The sequence below is a fragment of the Bos taurus genome, chromosome 3, assembly GCF_002263795.3.
Source record: "Bos taurus isolate L1 Dominette 01449 registration number 42190680 breed Hereford chromosome 3, ARS-UCD2.0, whole genome shotgun sequence".
In the NCBI taxonomy this organism is placed as follows: Eukaryota; Metazoa; Chordata; class Mammalia; order Artiodactyla; family Bovidae; genus Bos; species Bos taurus.
This window is the reverse complement of record NC_037330.1, coordinates 73,232,885-73,253,830: the sequence shown is the minus strand read 5'-3', so window position 1 is coordinate 73,253,830 and position 20,946 is coordinate 73,232,885. Positions and strand designations below refer to the sequence as shown.

Here is a 20,946-nt window from a genome sequence, read left to right as displayed (position 1 = left end):
TAATCCCTCCCAGCATCAGAGTCTTTTCCATTGAGTCAACTCTTTGCATGAGGTGGCCAAAGTACTGGAGTTTCAGCTTTAGCATCATTCCTTCCAAAGAACACCCAGGACTGATCTCCTTTAGAATGGACTGGTTGGATCTCCTTGCAGTCCAAGGGACTCTCAAGAGTCTTCTCCAACACCACAGTTCAAAAGCATAAATCCTTTTTATTACCCCCTTTCTAAAATGACTTTTAAAAACCTTGAGTACATAGCTTCAGTTAAAGATGAGCTTTGTTTTTACCAGCCAAGGTGTGTTTGACATCAGTGATTAATAAATAGCCTTTTTCTTACTTATTAACATTTCCTTACCTTGGTCATCCAAGGCTTGACAAATTATTAGGTAAATAACATACACTTTAAAACTATCCAAATACATCTGAGTATCAGACAAACTAACAAATTTAGAGACTGAAGAGATGTGCACATCAGTTTATTTCTGTTTATAGTAAAGAAATGTAGTTTAAGTGGGGTTTGACTTTTTGTGACATTTATTTAGTTCTTGAAATTGACTGACAAGCCTACTAATTTGTTCCTTGAACTTTATTAATGTAATTGGAAAACTGCCCACATGTCAATCAACTTCTAATAAGTAATTAGGTTCATAAATACTGTAAAATTATTAGCTTTTAATTTGATCCAACCACATATGTCAAAACAGTAACACTAATTTTATTTTTCTAGAGGAACAAAATATAGTGACAAAAATTTAGTAAGTACATTTGTAAAATGCTCCTCCTAAAATGGTGTTCAAAAGTTTACATGGCCAGAAAAAAATAGTGCTGGAGTAAGGCATATAACAATTTCAATACTACTGAACAACATACGTAATGTAAAATTATGAAGAAATTCTATGAAAATTGAGCATATACATGTATATATATAAATATATAAATTAGTCTGGTTGCAAAATATGGGCCTAATACGGAATAAGAGAGAATGAAGAAAAGGAAGGAGAGATATTTTTAGTGTTCAGAAATATATCATTTAAATATACAAGAAGTAAAATGTCTATATCTTAAGTGATTCAAATATTACTGTCAAAGTATCCTTTTCCTTACATTATAAATTATTTCGTATAGTGTTTGAACTAGAAACTTAAGTCAAAAGGCACTGAACAAAACAAGAGAACAAGAATAGGCTTGGATAACTGAAGAAAAGTGCCTTTGACTTGTAACTTCATGTCATTTTTTGAAACTAGAAAAATCACTGCCCTCTGGAATCTCTGGATAATCTTTGGATAACAATTGACTTTGGTGAAAATTTTATTATTTTCTCATATGCTTTTAAATAAAAAACAGCAAAAAGTCTTCAATGACCTGTAATAAGAAAAACCACCAAGGAAATTCACTGACTTACCCTTCAGTGTATACTTTTCTTGTTAAAGCTAATTGTTTAATAAGTTTAATCATCACAAAGTTAAACTATTTACTAATAACTGAAGCTGTGCTTGAATCCACTTTTACCCTTATGTGATGAAATAGTAAAGTTGTAGAATAACAATCTTTTCTGAATGTAAGCCATGTAACATAAATACTTACTGTTGATTTTTGAAGAGTAAACTAAAAAATAATACCAGTAACTTGCTCATTCAGCTTTCCTGATAGGAATAAAACAGGCATTCACTGGCACTACATTATCATATAATTTGTTATTAGTTTTACTTAGAAATACTGCAATATCATTTTCAGTTCCATAGTATTCTATTTTTATGCATCCAGTACATGATTAATCTATACAGCACAAGGAAACAATGCAAAAGGGCAAAAATATACATTTTTAAATTTACTAGCATTTTAATTACATTTTCCATGAAAAGTAACGTGTTGAGGGTAAATATGCTCTTACATTTTAGCATGCAAGTTAAAGAAAATAATTTGCTGATTCTGTTTATATTTGGATATTGTAAGTTAGCTATGATTTATGATCTACTGGATGTAAATCAAAAATAAAACATTGTGAACCATATTTTTCCATTACTCTATATTTAATTAAAGTAATTCTAGAAGGGTGTTTCTCTTCATTGCAACTTGAATCAAAGTAAAGAGAAGCTGAATTGAGACAAAGTGTTGGAAAGCTTGAGGATTATTTTTAAAAAGTTACTAGTCATATTGCAAAAAGTTCTAATAGTTTAATGTAGCCATCACAGGTTATCAAAAAATTATTGTAATGTATCAATCATGTATCTCAAAAATTTATTGAAGGGGTGATGCATAGGAAGAAACAAAATGAATCATATACAAAAGAATCATAATGTGGTGTTAATGGATAATTTTTGATCTCCGTAAGTAGGGATTTGTATGCCTATAATAGCCATTATACTTAATGGAATCTAAGAACATAAATCCCTGAAAACAGTGACAACGTAGCTTTCAACATTGTCAGTTACCTCTCAGTCATTCTTATATCCAAATACCAAACATTTCTAAGCACAGACCTTCACTATAGCAGATATGGAAATGAGTACCTTGCACAGTCAGATGCACCTGCATTGTTCTTGGTGTATGCTGAGTCTGAACAGAACATGTGTACAGGCCATCATCTGTCACATCTACATTCTGTATCTGGAGGCTGTAGTCCCTTTTATTCAATGTTGAAATTGAAACTCGAGGATCCACTGACCACTTATCACCTCCCGCAAAAATAATACTTGACCGATTCAGCCAGGCACCCTTTGAAGCTCCATCTTCCAAATAACACCTGCAAATTACCAGAGATAGAACATTATTAATCAAAATGAAAATGAGAGACATTATCTTTGTTCTGAGTGTATTTCCATATGCTGAATTATGGCACTGCCACAGATGCAAACATCAGACATAAACACAGGAGACATGAACACATTGGTACATTTTTCATCCTCAAAGCAAATATGAAACAATATCTTCGCACAGTTCAGTTTAGTTTTGTTTTTTTTTTTTTACGTGTCTGCGTGTATGTGTATTTTAATTCAAAGCCAGTCAAAATCTTTTTTTTTTTTTTTTTTCAGTCTGGGGGACAAGTACATTTAAATAAGGTTAAATTAATTCAAATAACAATTTCAACACAAAACACATTTCTTTCTTTGAAATTATAAGAAGTAGAATAGGTTCATTAGCTAGTCTGATTTAACCTAATCCAATTCTGTATATAATGTACCAGATGCATAAAACACAAAATGGTACCATATATAAGTTTATTTTTAAAATTATCTGAATTTGCAGAGCAGTAGATCTGTACACCAAAACTATAAACTGCTTTTTACTAATAATTTTGGTGCTGTAATTAAATGTAGCAAGGCTAATATAATACTTTTAGTAGTAAATTCTTGCCATCTTTTCAATAAACCGATCAACAGTTTTTCCAGAAAGCATTCTTTTATCCAACAATACTTACAGAGCACCTACTATTCAAGGGGCATTGCCTTTGCTCTCCAAAACTTTCAGTCTACTAAGGAAGACAATCTAATTAAGTCAACCAATGAATAAAGCACAGAAAGAATACTTTTATTAAATCAGATACAAGACACATGAGAAACAAAAGAGGGGTACTTGACATAGAAAGGTTGTTACGAGTATAGAAAATGCCCAAGATAAGGAGATGAATAGTGGAAGATGTGATGTTCTAGACAGAAGTGCAATATGTGGATAATACCAGGGAAAGGTGAGAGAGGAGAGCCAAGCATTTCAAGCAAGTAGAAAGTCTGGAATATAAGCTAGGATGGATGAGAGATAAAATTGAAAAGGTAAACTAGACATAAGTGATAATAGAAAGCATGATGATTATTAGTAGATTTTAAGGCTAAATCTGAAGTCATTTATTCAGAGTTGTAATTCTATAACAAAATTCAAAAATATAGCTTTGCATCCACCAGATATCACGCATGCCAAGATTTGAAACAGAAGGCTGTAGTCACGTATCAGTGATTTTGCTGAGGCCTGGAATTCTAAATTTTATCTTGAAAACACTGTGATACAAATTAAAGACTGGTTTTCTTAAATGAGTACAAAGCACAGCTACAGAATCAAAATACACATACAAACAAATAGTTTGACAGCATTTCTACAGAACACCTTAGGGGACTGAAGGCAGCATTTTGAGATTGGTACAAAATGGCAAGTTGAAAACAACAGGGTAGACTACTGCCAAAGGTATCAAACTAATCAGTGGGTGAAAAGATAAGGAACAAGATACAGTGCTGAATCTAATTTGCAGTCAGCTTCACCATCTACAGAATGCAACTAGTAGAAGTCATACAGGTCACTGTTAATTGAAAAGCTTTTCCTGATGTATGTAATGAAGAAAATAAAACCCATTTTAATGACATAATTGAATAATTATAGTGTATTGTCATTCTTAATAATATGCTGAAAGAAGCTACAGGGGACAGTTTCCAATTCACAAGATCACATGTGTATTGGTATGAGTAGAACATGGAAACACCTCTACTAGGATTATGATAATCCCAATATCTACATTTAATATGTGGGTTCACCAAGTGTTTATTGTGTGACCTTTGCATTTGTGGCCTTCAAACTTTATCATATCTGGTGTTCCTAACAACACTGGGAGGTAGAGATCGCTATGCTCAATTTCATCATCAGAATAGAAATAGAATTTTTGAGTTAAATAACTTGCCCAAGCCACGTTGTTAGTCGGTGGCCAAGTTGAATTTGCAATCAAGTCTCATATCTTCACATTCAACGTCCTTTTCACCATAATGAAGATCAAAGGCTTTTAAAATAGATTTCAGATATGGGAAGATTATTAGAATGTTGCAGAAATTACTGCAAGTAATTTCTTATTTACTGAATGCGACCAACTGCTTAACCTGTCCTATTCTAAAGGAAGCAGAAAATTAATTATTAATGGACATTTTACCATGAAAGTCTGATTTAGAACACTCTGTCTGGTATTTTCCTTTCCCTAGAGACAGCAGCAGTTTACCTTTATTTGGGGGTGGGGATATCAAGAAGACTACAAAAAGTAACTAGTATTTAGATATTAGGGGTTTCATAGACCTGATCAGAGTTATAATTCTTAGTCTTATCATAAGCACTGCTCCTCTGTTGTTGTATGTCAGGGATATTCACAGAAGAATAACTTCTAACTTCTTCACTGAGAAAAACATGAAAAAAAGGATCCTTTATGTCTCCTTGGCTAAGATAATTATATTACATAAATTTTATTGACTCCAATCCAAAATTTTTCAAAACATATATTAGGAAGACCCTTTAATGAGACTCATGGTAAAAAAGCTGGTGTATCATTTCCTTGGATTTCTGTAGGACTGTGTCAGATTACTGAGGTAGAACCTAAATACCTCAAATTGCCATATATGGGATTTAACAAATTGGGAACAGCAACACTTAGGCATGACTTTCTATTTTATAAAATTATTATATATTTACAGAGACTACAAGAGGATGAGATGGTTGGATGGCATCACCAACTCAATGGACATGAGTTTGAATAAGCTCCATGACTGGTGATGGACAGGGAAGCCTGGTGTGCTGTGGTCCACGGGGTTGCAAAGAGTCAGACATGACTCAGCAACTGAACTGAACTGAAGGTCAACTATAAGATAATTATGCAAAATGTATTACATAGGCATACACACATATGTCTCCTATCTTGCTCCTTTTTGTTCTCCACATCCACCCTATTTTTTCCATTTATACAAAGAAATACTGCTTGATACGTATATGCTTTATTAAGAAGAAATTCTGGAAAGAAAGAAAGAGTTTAGGTATGGCAGAGGGTAACAGGAGGGTACAAGAAGGACAGAAGTAACTAAAATTAAGTTTTGTAATCTTTGGGCACCAAAATTTATTTTCCCCCCTTTGGTTGAAGAACTCTAGTGATCTAAAGATATAATCTGTTAGAATCCTGGCTCATGCAGAATTTATAATTTAGCAAGTATGATAAATTACATTCATGACTTGCTATCATATTAGAAAGTGAAAATATAGTAATTAAATTGCTGTAATAATAAATTATTATAATTATCTGAAGGCTTCTGGCTTCTGCCATTGACACCATTCTCCCCACAACAAACAGAATGAACTTCAGGATTTAAATGAAATCATCAACAATTCCTGGAATCAAGACTGCTTGGAGAAATATCAATAACCCCAGATACACAGATGACACCACCCTTATGGCAGAAAGCAAAGAGGAAATAAAGAACCTCTTGATGAAAATGAAAGAGGAGATTGAAAAAACTGGCTTAAAATCCAACAATCAAAAAACTAAGATCATGACATTCGGTCCCATCACTTCACGGCAAATAGATGGGGAAACAATGGAAACAGTGACAGACTTTATTTTCTAGGCTCCAAAATCACTGCAGATGGTGACTCAGTTCAGTTCAGTCACCCAGTCATGTCCAGCTCTTTGAGACCGCATGGACTGCAGCACAGCCAAGCTTCCCTGTCTATCACCAACTCCCAGAGCTTACTCAAACTCATGTCCATCTAGTCAGTGATGCCATTCAACCATCTCATGCTCTGTCATCCCCTTCTCCTCCTGCCTTCAATCTTTCCCAGCATCAGGATCTTTTCCAATGAGTCAGTTCTTCATATCAGGTGGTCAGAGTGTTGGAGTTTCAGTTTCAGCATCAGTCCTTCCAATGAATATTCAGGAGTGATTTCCTTTAGGATGGACTGGTTGGATCTCCTTATAGTCCAAGGGACTCTCAAAAGTATTCTCCAACACCACAGTTGAAAAGCATCAATTCTTCAGTGCTCAGCTTTCTTTATGGTCCAACTCTCATATCCATACCTGACTACTGGAAAAACCATAGCTTTGACAAGATGGACCTTTGTTGGCAAAGTAATGTCTCTGCTTTTTAATATGCTGTTTAATAGGTTGGTCATACTTTTCTTCCAAGGACCAAGCGTCTTTTAATTTCATGGCTGCAGGCACCATCTGAAGTGATTTTGAAGCCCGCCAAAATAAAGTCTGTCACCGTTTCTATTGTTTCCCCATATATTTGCCATGAATTAATGGGACCAGATACCATGATCTTAGTTTTCTGAATGTTGACTTTTAAGCAAACTTTTTCACTCTCCTCTTTCACTTTCATCAAGGTGCTCTTTAGTTTTTTTTTTGTTTTCTGCCACAAGGGTGGTGTCATCTGCAGGTGAAGTTATTGATAGATGACTCTATGGTGACTGCAGCCATGAAATTCAAAGATGCTTGCTCCTGGGAAGAAAAGCTGTGGTCAACCTAGACAGCATATTAAAAAGCAGAGACATTACTTAGCCAACAAAGGTCCGTGTAGTCAAAGCTATGGTTTTTTTCCAGTTGTCGTGTATGGGTGTGAGAGGTAGACCATTTAAATAAAGCTGAGCACTGAAGAATTGATGCTTTTCAACTGTGGCGTTGGTTAAGACTCTTGAGAGTCCCTTGGTCTGCAAGATCAAACCAGTCAGTCCTAAAGAAATCAGTCCTGAATATTCATTGGAAAGGCTGATGCTAAAGCTGAAGCTCCAATAATTTGGCTACATGATGCAAAATGACTCATCTGAAAAGACCCTGATGCTGGGAAAGATTGAAGGCAGGAAGAGAAGGGGACTACAGAGGATAAGATGGTTTTATGGCATCACCGACTCAACAGACATGAGTCTGAGCGAGCTCTGGGAGTTGGTGATGGACAAGGAAGTCTGGTGTGCTGCAGTCTATGGGGTCGCACAGAGTCGGGCACGAATGAGTGACTGAACTGATCAACAGTTCTAAGCCTTTCTATTTCACTCATAAGTAAAACTCTAATCCTGATAGTGACCAACCATCCTACGTAATCTGACCACTTGATTCCTTGCTGACTTTATCAGTTCACACTCTTTCCCATTTACTCTGCTCTAGACTCTGGGTCTCCAGCTGTGCTTCCAATAAGTCATACATGCCCTTGCCCCAGGAAGTTGGTATTTCTGTTTCTTTAACCTGGAACTCTGTTCCTCCAGAGGTCTGCGTAATGTATTCCCTATCTTCCTTAGGTCTCCAGTGAATTACGTAAAGTGTTAAATAACAGAAAATACCACTATTCCCAGAACTCCCATGAGACATATTACCTGTTTACTGGGTTATTATTTTGTGTCTCTCCCTGCTAAAAGTAAGATCCAGGAACTGTCCATTTAGCCACTTCTGTATATTCTAAGGCCCTATACATAATGGACAATAAATAGAAATACTTGTTGAGTGGATGAATGTGGGCAAAAATTAAGATGCTTTTAGAAGAAGAAATAATATGGTAAAGTGTATCAAAATTTCCAACGTGCAACCTGGTTCAGAAAGAAAAGTCATGGACATATTAACTATGACACTAAGTAATTAAACACGGATATTTGTGGCACAAATGATAACTGCTGTAAAATACAGAGAAAGGTTTAAGCAATTAAGTGTTTGGTGGGGAACTAAACTCAGCATTGAGTGAACAGAGTAAAGTGGTTAGTGGGGGTTAGAGGTCAGTTCCTAACTACTTAAAATAAGAAAGATCCACAACATTTGTCTCTGTACTTGAGGAACCACTTTAAGCCAGTAAATATTCTGTTTAGTACATACTGGGCACTTTGTTAGGCACTTTACATTTCATATTCTATTTAATCCTCACATAAATTTATGAGCCAGACACTATTATCTTCATTTTATCTACAAAGACATGAAGATACTGGGAAATTGTAACATGAACAAAGCCAATCAGCCTGCACTCTTAACCACAGTGATAGACTATACTATTCATTCTTAGAGTCAGACAGCAGCAAGGGTGAGGGGTTCTTCTGTTTCAGATGGAGGAATTAATATGTGAGGGATAAGTTGGTAAAACAAAGATGATCAGATCATTAATAGGGGAAAGATGAAGTAACAATTCTCAGGTTACAAACTTGGATCATTTTTCATCTCTGGACTTCCAAATAGAACATTTTAACAGCTAGTGATCTAGGATCCCTTTGAAGTCTAGACAATGAAATAATATGAATAAAAATGTTTAGCAATAAATATATCCTTTAATTGTGTATGACATGGATTTTCTTGAGAGCTTTTTTTTTTTTTTGCTCCACTTAAAAAATCTGCTAGACTACCTACTTTATAGGGACATGAGTGAAGCAGTTCTAAAAATACCCTCCTCAACATAAGCTGTGCTCACACCAAGCCAGTTATCATGACAAATACTTAAATTTTTTGTCAATCATCTGGATGTTTACATACACAGTTCCAAACATCTGGTTGTTGAAAAATTTATAGAAAATAACTTTAATAGTTCATTTTGTTCAAGATTGTTTAAACCTAAACTTAAGATAGTTAATACTTTTCTAATAAAACTGACATTGCTGCATCTGAACTCTTTTAAGGAATTCCTTTATAAATGGCATTAATACACATTGTGTTATGCAGCTCTGCTCAGTCATGTCCAACTCTTTGAGACCCTATGGCCTGCCTCCTGCCAGGCTCCTTTGTCCATGGGAATTCTCCAGGCAAGAATACTGGAGTGGGTTATTTCTTCTTCCACCAGGGAATCTTCCCAACCCAGAGATCAAACCCCTGTCTCCGGTGTCTCCTACATTGGCAGGCAGATTCTTTACCATTGAGTCACCCAGTAAACCCATTAGTACACATTAGGCAAGTCCTTATTTTGGGGGGTATAAAGTCCCACTTGGTGAGGTGCTAGTTGAACGAAATGATGTTGGAATTATCCTAACAGACTCTGTGACGCTATCTCCTGTGTGATTAAATCTGAAAGGTAGACATCAGAGAGCTTAGTAGAAATGAGCATATTTGGGTTATTTATTTTTTTAAGTTGATTAAGAAATTAAGCCTGTGACTGCCAAAGGATGATTGTTTTTCCTTTCATCTATCTAATTCCCTGTAACACGTTCCCCAAACATAAGCCTTAGCACCATTTCCAGTACCCTACACAGCAGGATTTATTCAACTCAATGGAAAAAGACTAGCATTTCTCAAGACATGTTGATTAATGAAAGCTCCTATTAAAGGTACTAATTAATAAAAGAAAAGTACAATTTCCCTTGGATTCAAAGCTAAATTGTGTGCAAATGATATTCCTGTGAAGGGATTGGCCAGCTACCTTCACAGCTGTCTTTTCATTGTATCACAAAGTTCTAAATTTGACAGAAGAACGTTCAAAAGCACATAGAAAAAATAAAAAATTCAGAACCTCATACAACCTCCAAGCTAATTTTGCATACAAAAAGAGCTTTGATATCCTGGTTTCAAGCCCAAAATGAGGTAAGGAGAGTAAAGCAGAGATTAAACAGAACAGAACAAATTCTATCCCCTCAGCCACTTGCCTTTGTTTTTAAAGTGTTCTCTTCTTAACGTGTTTCCTGCCAGTTATTCCTTAGATAGTATAATAGATATGGATATATATATGAATAAGGACATAGATATAAATATACACATATATTTATATAAGTATTTGTAAGTCATACAATTACATAATGTGCAATATTCCCTGGAAAATAATATTATATATAATATTATGATTGATGATATTTTGAGTTACCTTTTAATACTTCTGTGGCAGAAGGTACTCTGGTGCAGAAACACTTATTATCTTTTTGTTTTGTCATGTGTAGGGCATGTATGACTTTGTCAAGAGAAATCCACAGAATTAGCAATCTGTCCAAAGATCTTCTTTATTAAGTGAAGCACTCACACTTACAGATGGTGACAATTATATTTTAAAATATATTTAAAGAAATTTCTAAGTGATAAATGCACTTGTGCAGGAAACAATTCAATATTACTGTGTAGACAATAATATACTACTACCAGTATGACCTGTCAGTTACTATTCTAAGCACATTATATCTACTTCTCTTTCAATCTTTACAACATCCATTGTGATAGGTATCATCAAGTACTATCATTTTGTCCATTTTTAGAGAGAAGGACATGAGGTATAAATAAGTCGTGTAAGTTACAAATGATATGCTTATTGAAATTTGTAATGCATGGCATTAACTTTATTATGACATAATTTCATTTAACCTCCAGGAATAAGTATATAATACTAATGACATATGTACACTTATTTTTAGAATGGGAATTATGTCATGCAGAGACATTACTTTGCCAACAATGGTCCATCTAGTCAAGGCTATGGTTTTTCCAGTGGTCATGTATACATGTGAGAATTGGACTGTGAAGAAAGCTGAGCACCAAAGAATTGATGCTTTTGAAACTGTGGTGTTGGAGAAAACTCTTGAGCGTACCTTGGACTGCAAGGAGATCCAACCAGTCCATTCTAAAGGATCAGTCCTGGGTATTCTTTGGAAGGAATGATGCTAAAGCTGAAACTCCAATACTTTGGCCACCTCATGTGAAGAGTTGACTCATTGGAAAAGACTCTGATGCTGGGAAGGATTGGGGGCAGGAGGAGAAGGGGACAACAGAAGATGAGATGGCTGGATGACATCACCTACTCGATGGATGTGAGTTTGAGTGAACTCCGGGAGTTGGTGATGGACAGGGAGGCCTGGCGTGCTGCAATTCATGGGATCACAAGGAGTCGGACATGACTGAACTGAACTGAACTGAAAGTATATTTTAATTTTTAAATAGTACATTTTTACCAAAAAACCCAAATAATATTGATTTCCTATTTTGTGAAAGAAAAACAATTTCCTATATATTTTATTCTAGCACTTCTTTGAAATAATAAAGGTACTTTAAAAATGTATTGGACAAGAGATTGAAAGTTATGAGCTACTATCTAATTATAACACCAAATTCTCAAACATACATATTTTTAATATTGTAAGTCAGAGAAAAGAATACTGAAAATAATGAATGTTTGAAAAAAGGTTTTCTTTGTTTTCTCATACATTCTATATCTAATTCCTAAAAGATGTGAACTTTAATAATGATCAAGCAATGGCATAAATGCATATCTTTGTCTTAATTAATGCACAATTTATAATAAGTCTGTACTTTAAAAAACATATGTAAGTATATATACATACTTACATATGTTTTATACTTATATATACTTATATATGCAATACTCAACATTTTAAATGCCTAATGTGAACATGAAGTCACTTAGTCATTTCCGACTCTTTGTGACCCCATGGTCTGTAGTCTACCAGGCTCTTCCGCCCAAGGGATTTTCAAGGCAAGAATACTGGTGTGGGTTGCCATTTCTTTCTCCAGGAGATCTTCCTGTCTCAGGGATTGAACCTGGGTCTCCCACATTGTAGGCAGACGCTTTACTGGCTGAGCCACCAGGGAAGTTACTAGGCCAAGTCACCAGTGCTTCCCTGGTGGCTCAGGCAGTAAAGTGTCTGTCTTCAATGCAGGAGACCTGGGTTCGATCCCTGGGTTGGGAAGATCCCCTGGAGAAGGAAATGGCAATCCACTCCAGTACTATTGCCTGGAAAATCCCATGGACAGAGGAGCCTGGTAAGCTACAGCCCATGGGGTCGCAAAGAGTTGGACACGACTGAGCACACTTTCTTTAAATTCCTAGAAGTTCATCAAATATTGGTTTTGTATTAATCTGTAAATTCCAAACACTTAAATCACTCATTTTAACTTGTAATTAAACCATATTTTCCATAATACTATAAATTGCTTTATCCTTTTTCTCTCCATTGTCTCATTTAAGTCAAGCTTCCATGTTAGCCTGTCTATGTTTAGAAGAGGTAATCACAAGGGGAGTTTTACATTTAGGGTGTTTCAATACATTATTTATAAACCACTCAACATATGAATTAAGATTCATTCAGTAAAATAGGCATGGATAGAGTAATACTGACTAAAGTAAAAAAGTCTTAGTGCAACATACTGACATTTTTGGACTATTACTAAAAATTTAATTATGATCATCTTGTCTTATTAATAATAATAAATTCCATTTTCTGAATGAAATGATGACTAGGTTAAATGGTATGGAAAATACATTTATATGATCTCATTTAACACAAAAACATGAAAGTATGATGGATAAAGGATAGAAAAGATAAGGCGCTACCTATTTGAGAAGTTAAAACTAGCTTTGTTCAAAGCTGATACAAGAATCAGTAATCAGATTGGGAACTTTTTTTTTTGTTTCTACTTTTTACATTTTGAATTCAACTAAACCAGCTTGCTTTCTCCCACATGGACCTAAGTGTGAGATATTTGGATCTGGAAGGGCTTCAGGAGTTTTGTTAACTGGCAGGTGCTCTGAACCACTGTGGGGAGAATTCTGTCTGCAGTGCTGTCTCCCTGGCAGCTGCTTCCTGGAGAAGTTGGACTTTCACCTGAGGAGCTATAAAAGGAATGAACACTACATTCAGAATGCAGGTGGGAGGTGTTTAAAATAGCAGTATCAGAGAAGGAGAATGCAGCCAGGTCCAGAGAAGCGACAGAGATAAAGCTCTAGGGTCCAGGCAAGTCTCTCTATACCATCTTCTTAGGGATGGAGCCTCGTATAGATGCCTCTCTCTTAAACAAGGGAACAACAACACACACACACACACACACACACACACACACACACACACACGGAACTCTGTACCCAAAGCAATATAAGCAATTCTAGTGCCTTCCACCAAACATCTACTTCTTTCCATTAAACATCTTTGTGTTTAAATCATTTGCAAAGTATTCTATTTGCATATAAATACAGATGATAAAATAAGAAACATAACAAATGGATATACAGAAATGTTATAAACTCAACTGTTTTGTCAAACTAAGTATATGCTACTTTACAGCATCAATAAAAGCAAAAATAATTGTTCTCTGTGTCTTTGCTTATGTTGACCTTTAAACTATCTACTGGTCACTGATGGAGTTTTCTTCTTGCCTTTTTTTCCCTAATAAAAAGTATTCTGTGCACAAATTTTATTTTATGAATAAAGAATGAGTACACAGCACAATTAATTAAAACCAGCCTTGCAATCATTAACTAAAGTAGCCATTAATCCATATTTATCTGTCCTCTCTTGAGAAAATTGACTAAGTCATATTTCAATATGAGGTATGCCTTAAAATACAAATTAGGGAATGTATCCCAGAGGGAAAATAGTGTACTTTTTTTTTTAATCTGCTTCCTGCAAACAAATTTGTTTTCTCAAAATTTGTTAAAAGTTAAAAATAATCTCAAATTAAAGTTTTGTTAGATCACAGGGACACATTATATGTCCTTGAGAGGCAGCGTAGTAGAGTGATCAAATTATAGTTATTGTGTGTGTGTGTGCGTGTATGTGCGTGCGCACGCATGCGCACACACACACACGTGCACATGCTTAGTCATGTCTGATTCTTTGTGACCCTATGGACTGCACAGCCTGCCAGGCTCCTCTGTCCATGGAACTTTCCAGGCAAGAATATTGGAGTGGGTTGCCATTTTATACTCCAGGGAATCCTTCTGACCCAGGACTGAACTTGTGTGTCTGTGTTTCCTGCATTGGCAGGCAGATTATTTATGTATGTTGGAGTCCAAATGTTAATTTCTTGTGTACTAGCAGTGGGACGTAGGGCAAATTAATGTGCCTTAGTTTTCTCATCTATAAATTTGGATTTGTAAAATTATTTGACAAGATTGTTAGGATGTTTGTTAAATGTACCTGGTAAGTGTGTAATTAAGGGCAATTATCATCAATCACCTCCCTACAGTTAACTTGATGTTTAAAACAAAACAAACTACCACCATCCTCAATGACCAAAATCCCTTATGCTGTGAAATATAATTTAAAGGAAGAAAAAAGAGCCATTCAGAGTTCTGGCTTGGTAAGAGCAAAATGTTACTTATCTGCATTGTCATCCTGGTGCTGGTTCATGAGAAATAATTTTTATATAAATGAAGGTCATACCTTAAAGTACTCCTATTTTACCTTCCTTGAACTTCCAAATAAGCTTTTCCTTTTTTTTTTTTTTAATTTCCTCATCTTATAGGCAGAACATGTTAAGAAAAAGAGAGCTTCAGTGTTATTACCTTTTTTAAAAGTTATATTGAAACTTAAAACTTATGTTTTAGATATCAACTCCCTGGTTTATTAGCAATTACTTTGGGCAAGTAAACTCAACTCAAAAGTAACTATTAAAGCATTACTCACATATTTGCAAAATGGAGATAGCACCACTTATACTAAGTAATTCCTATTTTGGTAAAAGATTAAATGAGACTGTGCACAGGAGATAGATTTATAAAGTTTTAAGGCAAAATATGTATATAAGTACTTTGTAATTATTATAAGGTTTTATGAGTTAGTTTCCCTCATAACTCTAGGACATGGTTATGCATCTCTATTTGCAGATTGCATGAGTACAGCGATCTTCCCAAACTCAGGGTGATGAAGTAAAGGTGAGCAATTGCTTTCTTTTTGCGTTTATGATCCATAAAATGATTTTATACACTATGTAAAGTATTGCATGCTTTTAAAATGTCAACTAAATTTTTTATCATAAGCTAAGTTCTTTGCAGAAATTATAATTTCTGATTACTATAAACATGGATATATTAAAATAAAAATGTTAATCCTCACTTTGAATGTGTTAATTCTCACTTTTAAATGCATCCAAGAATGTACATAACAGTGATACCAGTAATTTTAAAAAATTAAAAAAAGAACAAGCTCTGTCTTTAAAAAAATGCTACATTGTTTCTCTTTCTCCTTAAACTCATATTTTTAATCCACTTTTGTCATATAATTTGATCCTAATCTAATTTTAAAAATTAAAATCTATTATTGATACCTTATCTTCTACAGTATAATTAAATATGTAAATTGGCTATAAAAATTCATATGGCTGTTAAGAATCTAAGTAAAAAATATTATGGAGGAATTTACTTTTACAGTCATTCAGTTCAGTTCAGTTCAATCGTTCAGTCGTGTCTGACTCTTTGTGACACCATGGACTGCAGCATGCCAGGCCTTCCTGTCCATAACCAACTCCCAAAGCCTACTCAAACTCATGTCCCTCATGTCAGTGATGCCATTCAACCATCTCATCCACTGTCATCCCCTTCTCCTGCCTTCAATCTTTCCCAGCATCAGGGTCTTTTCCAAAGAGTCAGTTCTTTGCATCAAGGTGTCCAAAGTATTGGAGTTTCAGCTTCAACATCAGTCCTTCCAATGAATATTCAGGACTGATTTCCTTTGGGATGGACTAGATGGATCTCCTTGCAGTCCAAGGGACTCTCAAGAGTCTTCTCCAACACCATAGTTGAAAAGCATCAATTCCTCGGTGCTCAGCTTTCTTTATAGTCCAACTCTCACATCCATACATGACTACTGGAAAAACCACAGCTTTGACTAGATGGACCTTTGTTGGCAAACTAATGTGTGTGCTTTTTAATATGCTATCAACTTTGATCATAACTTTTCTTCCAAGGAGCAAGTGTCTTTAATTTCATGGCTGCAGTCTCCATCTGCAGTCATTAATAGTATACAATGGAACAAGTTATATATAATACATTTTGATAAATACTGAATTTTTTTATTTTACATAATTAATCATGGATATCTTAATAAGTTGGTTTTATCTATAGACATAGAGATAAACGTTCTAGCACAAATGAGGATACTATTTGCTTACATGAAATAGAGTGTAGAATCAATTCTGGGAAATCTTGTTTTTTTAAGTAAAACTATGAAATGGAAAGAATCCTGTTATAGTGATGCCACTCCATTTTTTTAACTCCATCTGAGTGATATGATTATAATAACCTATCATCAAAAACACTACCAAATCTGTATCTTTTACAACTCTATTATACATTCATATAGGTGTTCATGAAGGTGTGTTGAAAGCAAATTGGAAACTGCCTAAATTATAATAGAATTTAGCAGACTAGAATTATTATATCAACATTGACACCAATGTTTTATTTTTACAATATTATTTGTATTGGAGTATAGTTGATTAACAATGTTGTGTTAGTTTCAGGTATACAGCAGTGATTCAGTTATACATATACATATACACATTCTTTATTAGATTATCTTCCCATATAGTTTACATAAAATATTGAGTAAAACTTCCTGTGCTATACAGTAGGGCCTTGTTGACCATCGATTCCATATAAAGTAGTGTGTATATGTCAATCCCAAACTACTAATTCATCTGCTCCCCAACCTTTCCCCTTTGCTATCCATAAGTTTATTTTCAAAGTCTCTGAGTCTGTTTCTGCTTTGCAACAAATTCATCAGTATCATCTTGTTAGATTCAACATATAAGTGACATACTATGATATTTGTCTTTGTCTGACTTACTTCACTTACAGTGACAATCTCTAGATCCATCCGTGTTGCTGAAAATGGCATTATTTCATTTTTATGAGAGTAATATTCCATTGTATACACACACAACACATCTTTATCCATTCTTCTTACAATAGACATTTAGGTTGCTTCCATGTCTTGCCTATTGTAAACAGTGCTGCAGTAAACACTGGTGCACATGTATCTTTTCAAGTTACAGTTTTATCCAGATATACACCCAGGAGTGGGATTTCTGGATCACATGGTAACTATTTTTAGTTTTCAAAGGAACCTTAATACTGTTCTCTACAGTGGTTATACCAATTTACACCCCCAGCAACAATGTAGGAGGGTTCCCTTTTTTCCATACCTTCTCCAGCATTTACTCTTTGTAGACTTTTTGATGATAGCCATTCTGACTGGTGTGAGGTGATACTTCAATGTAGTTTTTATTTGCATTTCTGTAATGATTAGTGATGTTGAGCATCTTTTCATGGGTTTTTGGCCATCTCTATGTCTTCTAGGTCTCTATGTCTTCCCTGGTGGCTCAGATAGTAAAGTGTCTATCTACAATGTGGGAGACCCAGGTTCAATCCCTGGGTTGGGAAGATCCTCTGGATAAGGAAATGGCAACCCACCCCAGTACTCTTTCCTGGAAAATCCCATGGACAGAGGAGCATGGTAGGCTACAGTCCATGGGGTCGCAAAGAGTCGGACACGACTGAGTGACTGCACTTTATGTCTTCTGTAGATAAATATCTATTTAGATCTTCTGCTCATTTTTTGATTGGATTGTTTGTATTTTTGATATTGAGTTGCATGAGCTGTTGGTATATATTGGAGATTTATCCTTTGCTGGTTGTATTATTTGCAAATATTTTCTCTCAATCTGTTATCTCTCTTTTGTTTACGGTTTCATTTGCAGTACAAAAGTTTATTTAGGTCTTCTTATTTATTTTTTGTTTTTATTTTCATTATTGTAGGAAGTGTATCCAAAAATAAATTGCTGTGATTTATGTTAAAGAGTGTTCTTCCTGTGTTTTCTTCTGAAACAGTTTTATAGCATCCAGTCATACATTTAGGTCTTTAATTTACTTTGAGTTTATTCTTTGTGTTTGGTGTTAAGAGAACATTCTAATTTCATTATTTTACATGTAGCTGTCCAGTTTTTCCAGCACCACTTATTGAAAAGACTGTCTTTCTCTAATGTATATTGCTCCCACCTCTGTTGTAGATTAATTGACCAAAGACGTATGGATTTGATTCTGGGCTTTCTATCCTGTTTCATTGCTCTAAGTCTGTCTTTGTACCAGTACCATACTGTTTTAATTATTGTTTCTTTGTAGTAGAGTCTGAAGTCAGGGAGCCTGATTCTTCCAGCTCCATTCTTCTTTCTCAAGATTGTAGAAAAGAGTGCAGAGATTAGATCATGTAAAGCTTTATGGCCCACTACATAAGAATTTGCATTTTGTTCCAAAGACAATGAGGTACCTTATGGCCAAGAAGAGAGTAGGTGGTTCCTAGAGTTAGGATAGTTATGGGTTAAGAGATGTTTTATAATAAATCTCTTTTGGGAACCTTCCTATACTGTTGGTGGAATGTCATTTAGCATAGCCACTATGGAAAACATATGGAGGTTCCTCAGAAAATAAAAACTGAGTTACCTAATGATCAAGCAATCCCACTTCCAGTTATATAAAACTCTAATTTGAAAAGATACATGCATCTCAATGTTCACTCCAGCACTACTTAAAATAACCCAATACAATGGAAGAAAACTAAATGTCCATCAATAGATGAATCAATAAAGAAGATGTGGTACATATACACAATGGAATATTATGTGTGCTCAGTCACTCAGTCGTATTCAACTCTTTGTGACCCTGTGGACTATAGCCTGTCAAGGCTCCTCTGTCCTTGGAATTTTCCAGGCAGGAATATTGGAGTGGGTTGCCATTTCCTCCTCCAGGGGATCTTCCTGACCCAATGGAATGTTACTCAGCCATAAAAAAGAATGAAATAATGTCATTTCAGCAACATGCATGGATCAAGAGAACACCAATATTTTATAGAGTCTCTTTGTTTCATTTCCTTTAGTTTTTATACTTTGAACTATGCTTCATGATATGATTCTGTATGTTTGAGAGATTTAGCAAAAGATGAGTCCAAAATCAAGAGGTAGGAATTAGAAACAATTCTCTCAGGTCTATACTCTCTGGTAGGCCAATTTTAGATAAGAGCACATATGAAAATTTAAGTCAAAAATTCATTTAAAAATTATATATTCCAGTAAGGGCTTTTAAAGTCCTCATATAGCCTAAGGACATTTATATCATAGTTTGAAACTTTTTGTTACCTGGCATGCTATATATTGTATCTTTTCCCACTATTAAACCATTTAACTACATATTTAAAACTATCGGCATAGTTTCCTCTATCTTTTCTCCTTTTCAACCTTCAGCTTCTATCTGCCTAGGTATAGGAAAAATAGATAATTGAATCTATGTAAGAATTATTAGAATATTAGTTTACAGATTGACTGTAGTGCCCTGAAGATATTCTTTGTGAAGAACACGGACTTGTTGAATAATTGCTTAAAGAGTCTCACTTCTTTCTATTTCAAGTGTATGCTTAAAGTCACTGGAAATCTGAGCCCAGCTACATTAAAATTATCTATTTATCAGTAAATTAAAAATAATTAACTAGTCTCTTAAAACCACTGATAAGAATGTCTTAATTTGCTAAATGTTCTGAGTGCAATTATTTTTTTTTGTTTACTCAACACTAAAACACATTTGAAGAAATTTAGCCAATACCTATGTATTTTAAATATGTGTTATTAGTCTCTTCAGTTTATTTTCCTCCTCAGAACTCTAAAATACTTTATTTTTTCTCCATGACCAGTTCTTTCATTATTGTTAAATCTTTGCTGCTTCAAGACATATCTGTGTGCTTCAAAAGTTGTGTTTTTTTTGCATGTGTGTGTGTGTGTGTGTTGTGAGAGAAGGGAGGGAGAGACATATTCAATGTAAAATGCATAATAAATGAAAATGAATATTTATAATTACAAGAATAGTAAAGGATAGCAAAATCTGAATATGTAACCAACATGTAATTTATATTATTTTTCATCTGAGTGCTTTCTTTACAGAAACTATCAGAACTTCTACAAATATTAATCCTTCTCTTGCTAGAGGATCCATCCAGTAGTCTCATCTAATGGACAGCTGACCCTGTCATATCTCAGTGTCTGGCTGGCTCAGGAAAGCAAGTGCCTCCAAGGAATCTAAAATTCTACTGTGATTTAGGAAAAGCTGAAATTTCAGCCATGACTTTCTCCTTTCTAGATTGCTACATATTTTCCTAACTTCATGACTGAATCATCTCCCAAGGTCAGAACTCTTGTGATATTAGTCACTACTTCCTTGAGTCACTATAAAAATCAAATGTGAAGAGTAAAGAAGAAAGCCATCACTATAATGTTCTCTAAAAACAGATTAACTGAAATATGGGGAAAATATTCATATGGTTTCTCTAAGGTAAATTTACATTGAATTCAGAACAACATGGGGTAGAATCACAGTTATTGATGCTGACTAGCCTTAGGAATCTGGGGACTGCTTAATTTTTCTAAGCTTTCACATTTGATTCTTTAAAATGGGGATAGCAATATGTACTTGAAGAAGGTATTTTGTGAAGCTTAACTGAAATGTCT

General features: G+C 34.8%; 1 protein-coding gene across 1 annotated transcript in view; it reads right to left on the bottom strand.

The window, feature by feature from the left end:
- NEGR1 (neuronal growth regulator 1) overlaps window positions 1–20,946 on the bottom strand; it is a 1,034,996-nt gene that overhangs the window by 593,159 nt on the left and 420,891 nt on the right. The window contains exon 2 of the mRNA NM_001205414.2: window positions 2,507–2,739. Coding sequence (NP_001192343.2) covers window positions 2,507–2,739 — 233 coding nt within the window. The remainder of the gene's footprint in view (window positions 1–2,506; window positions 2,740–20,946) is intronic.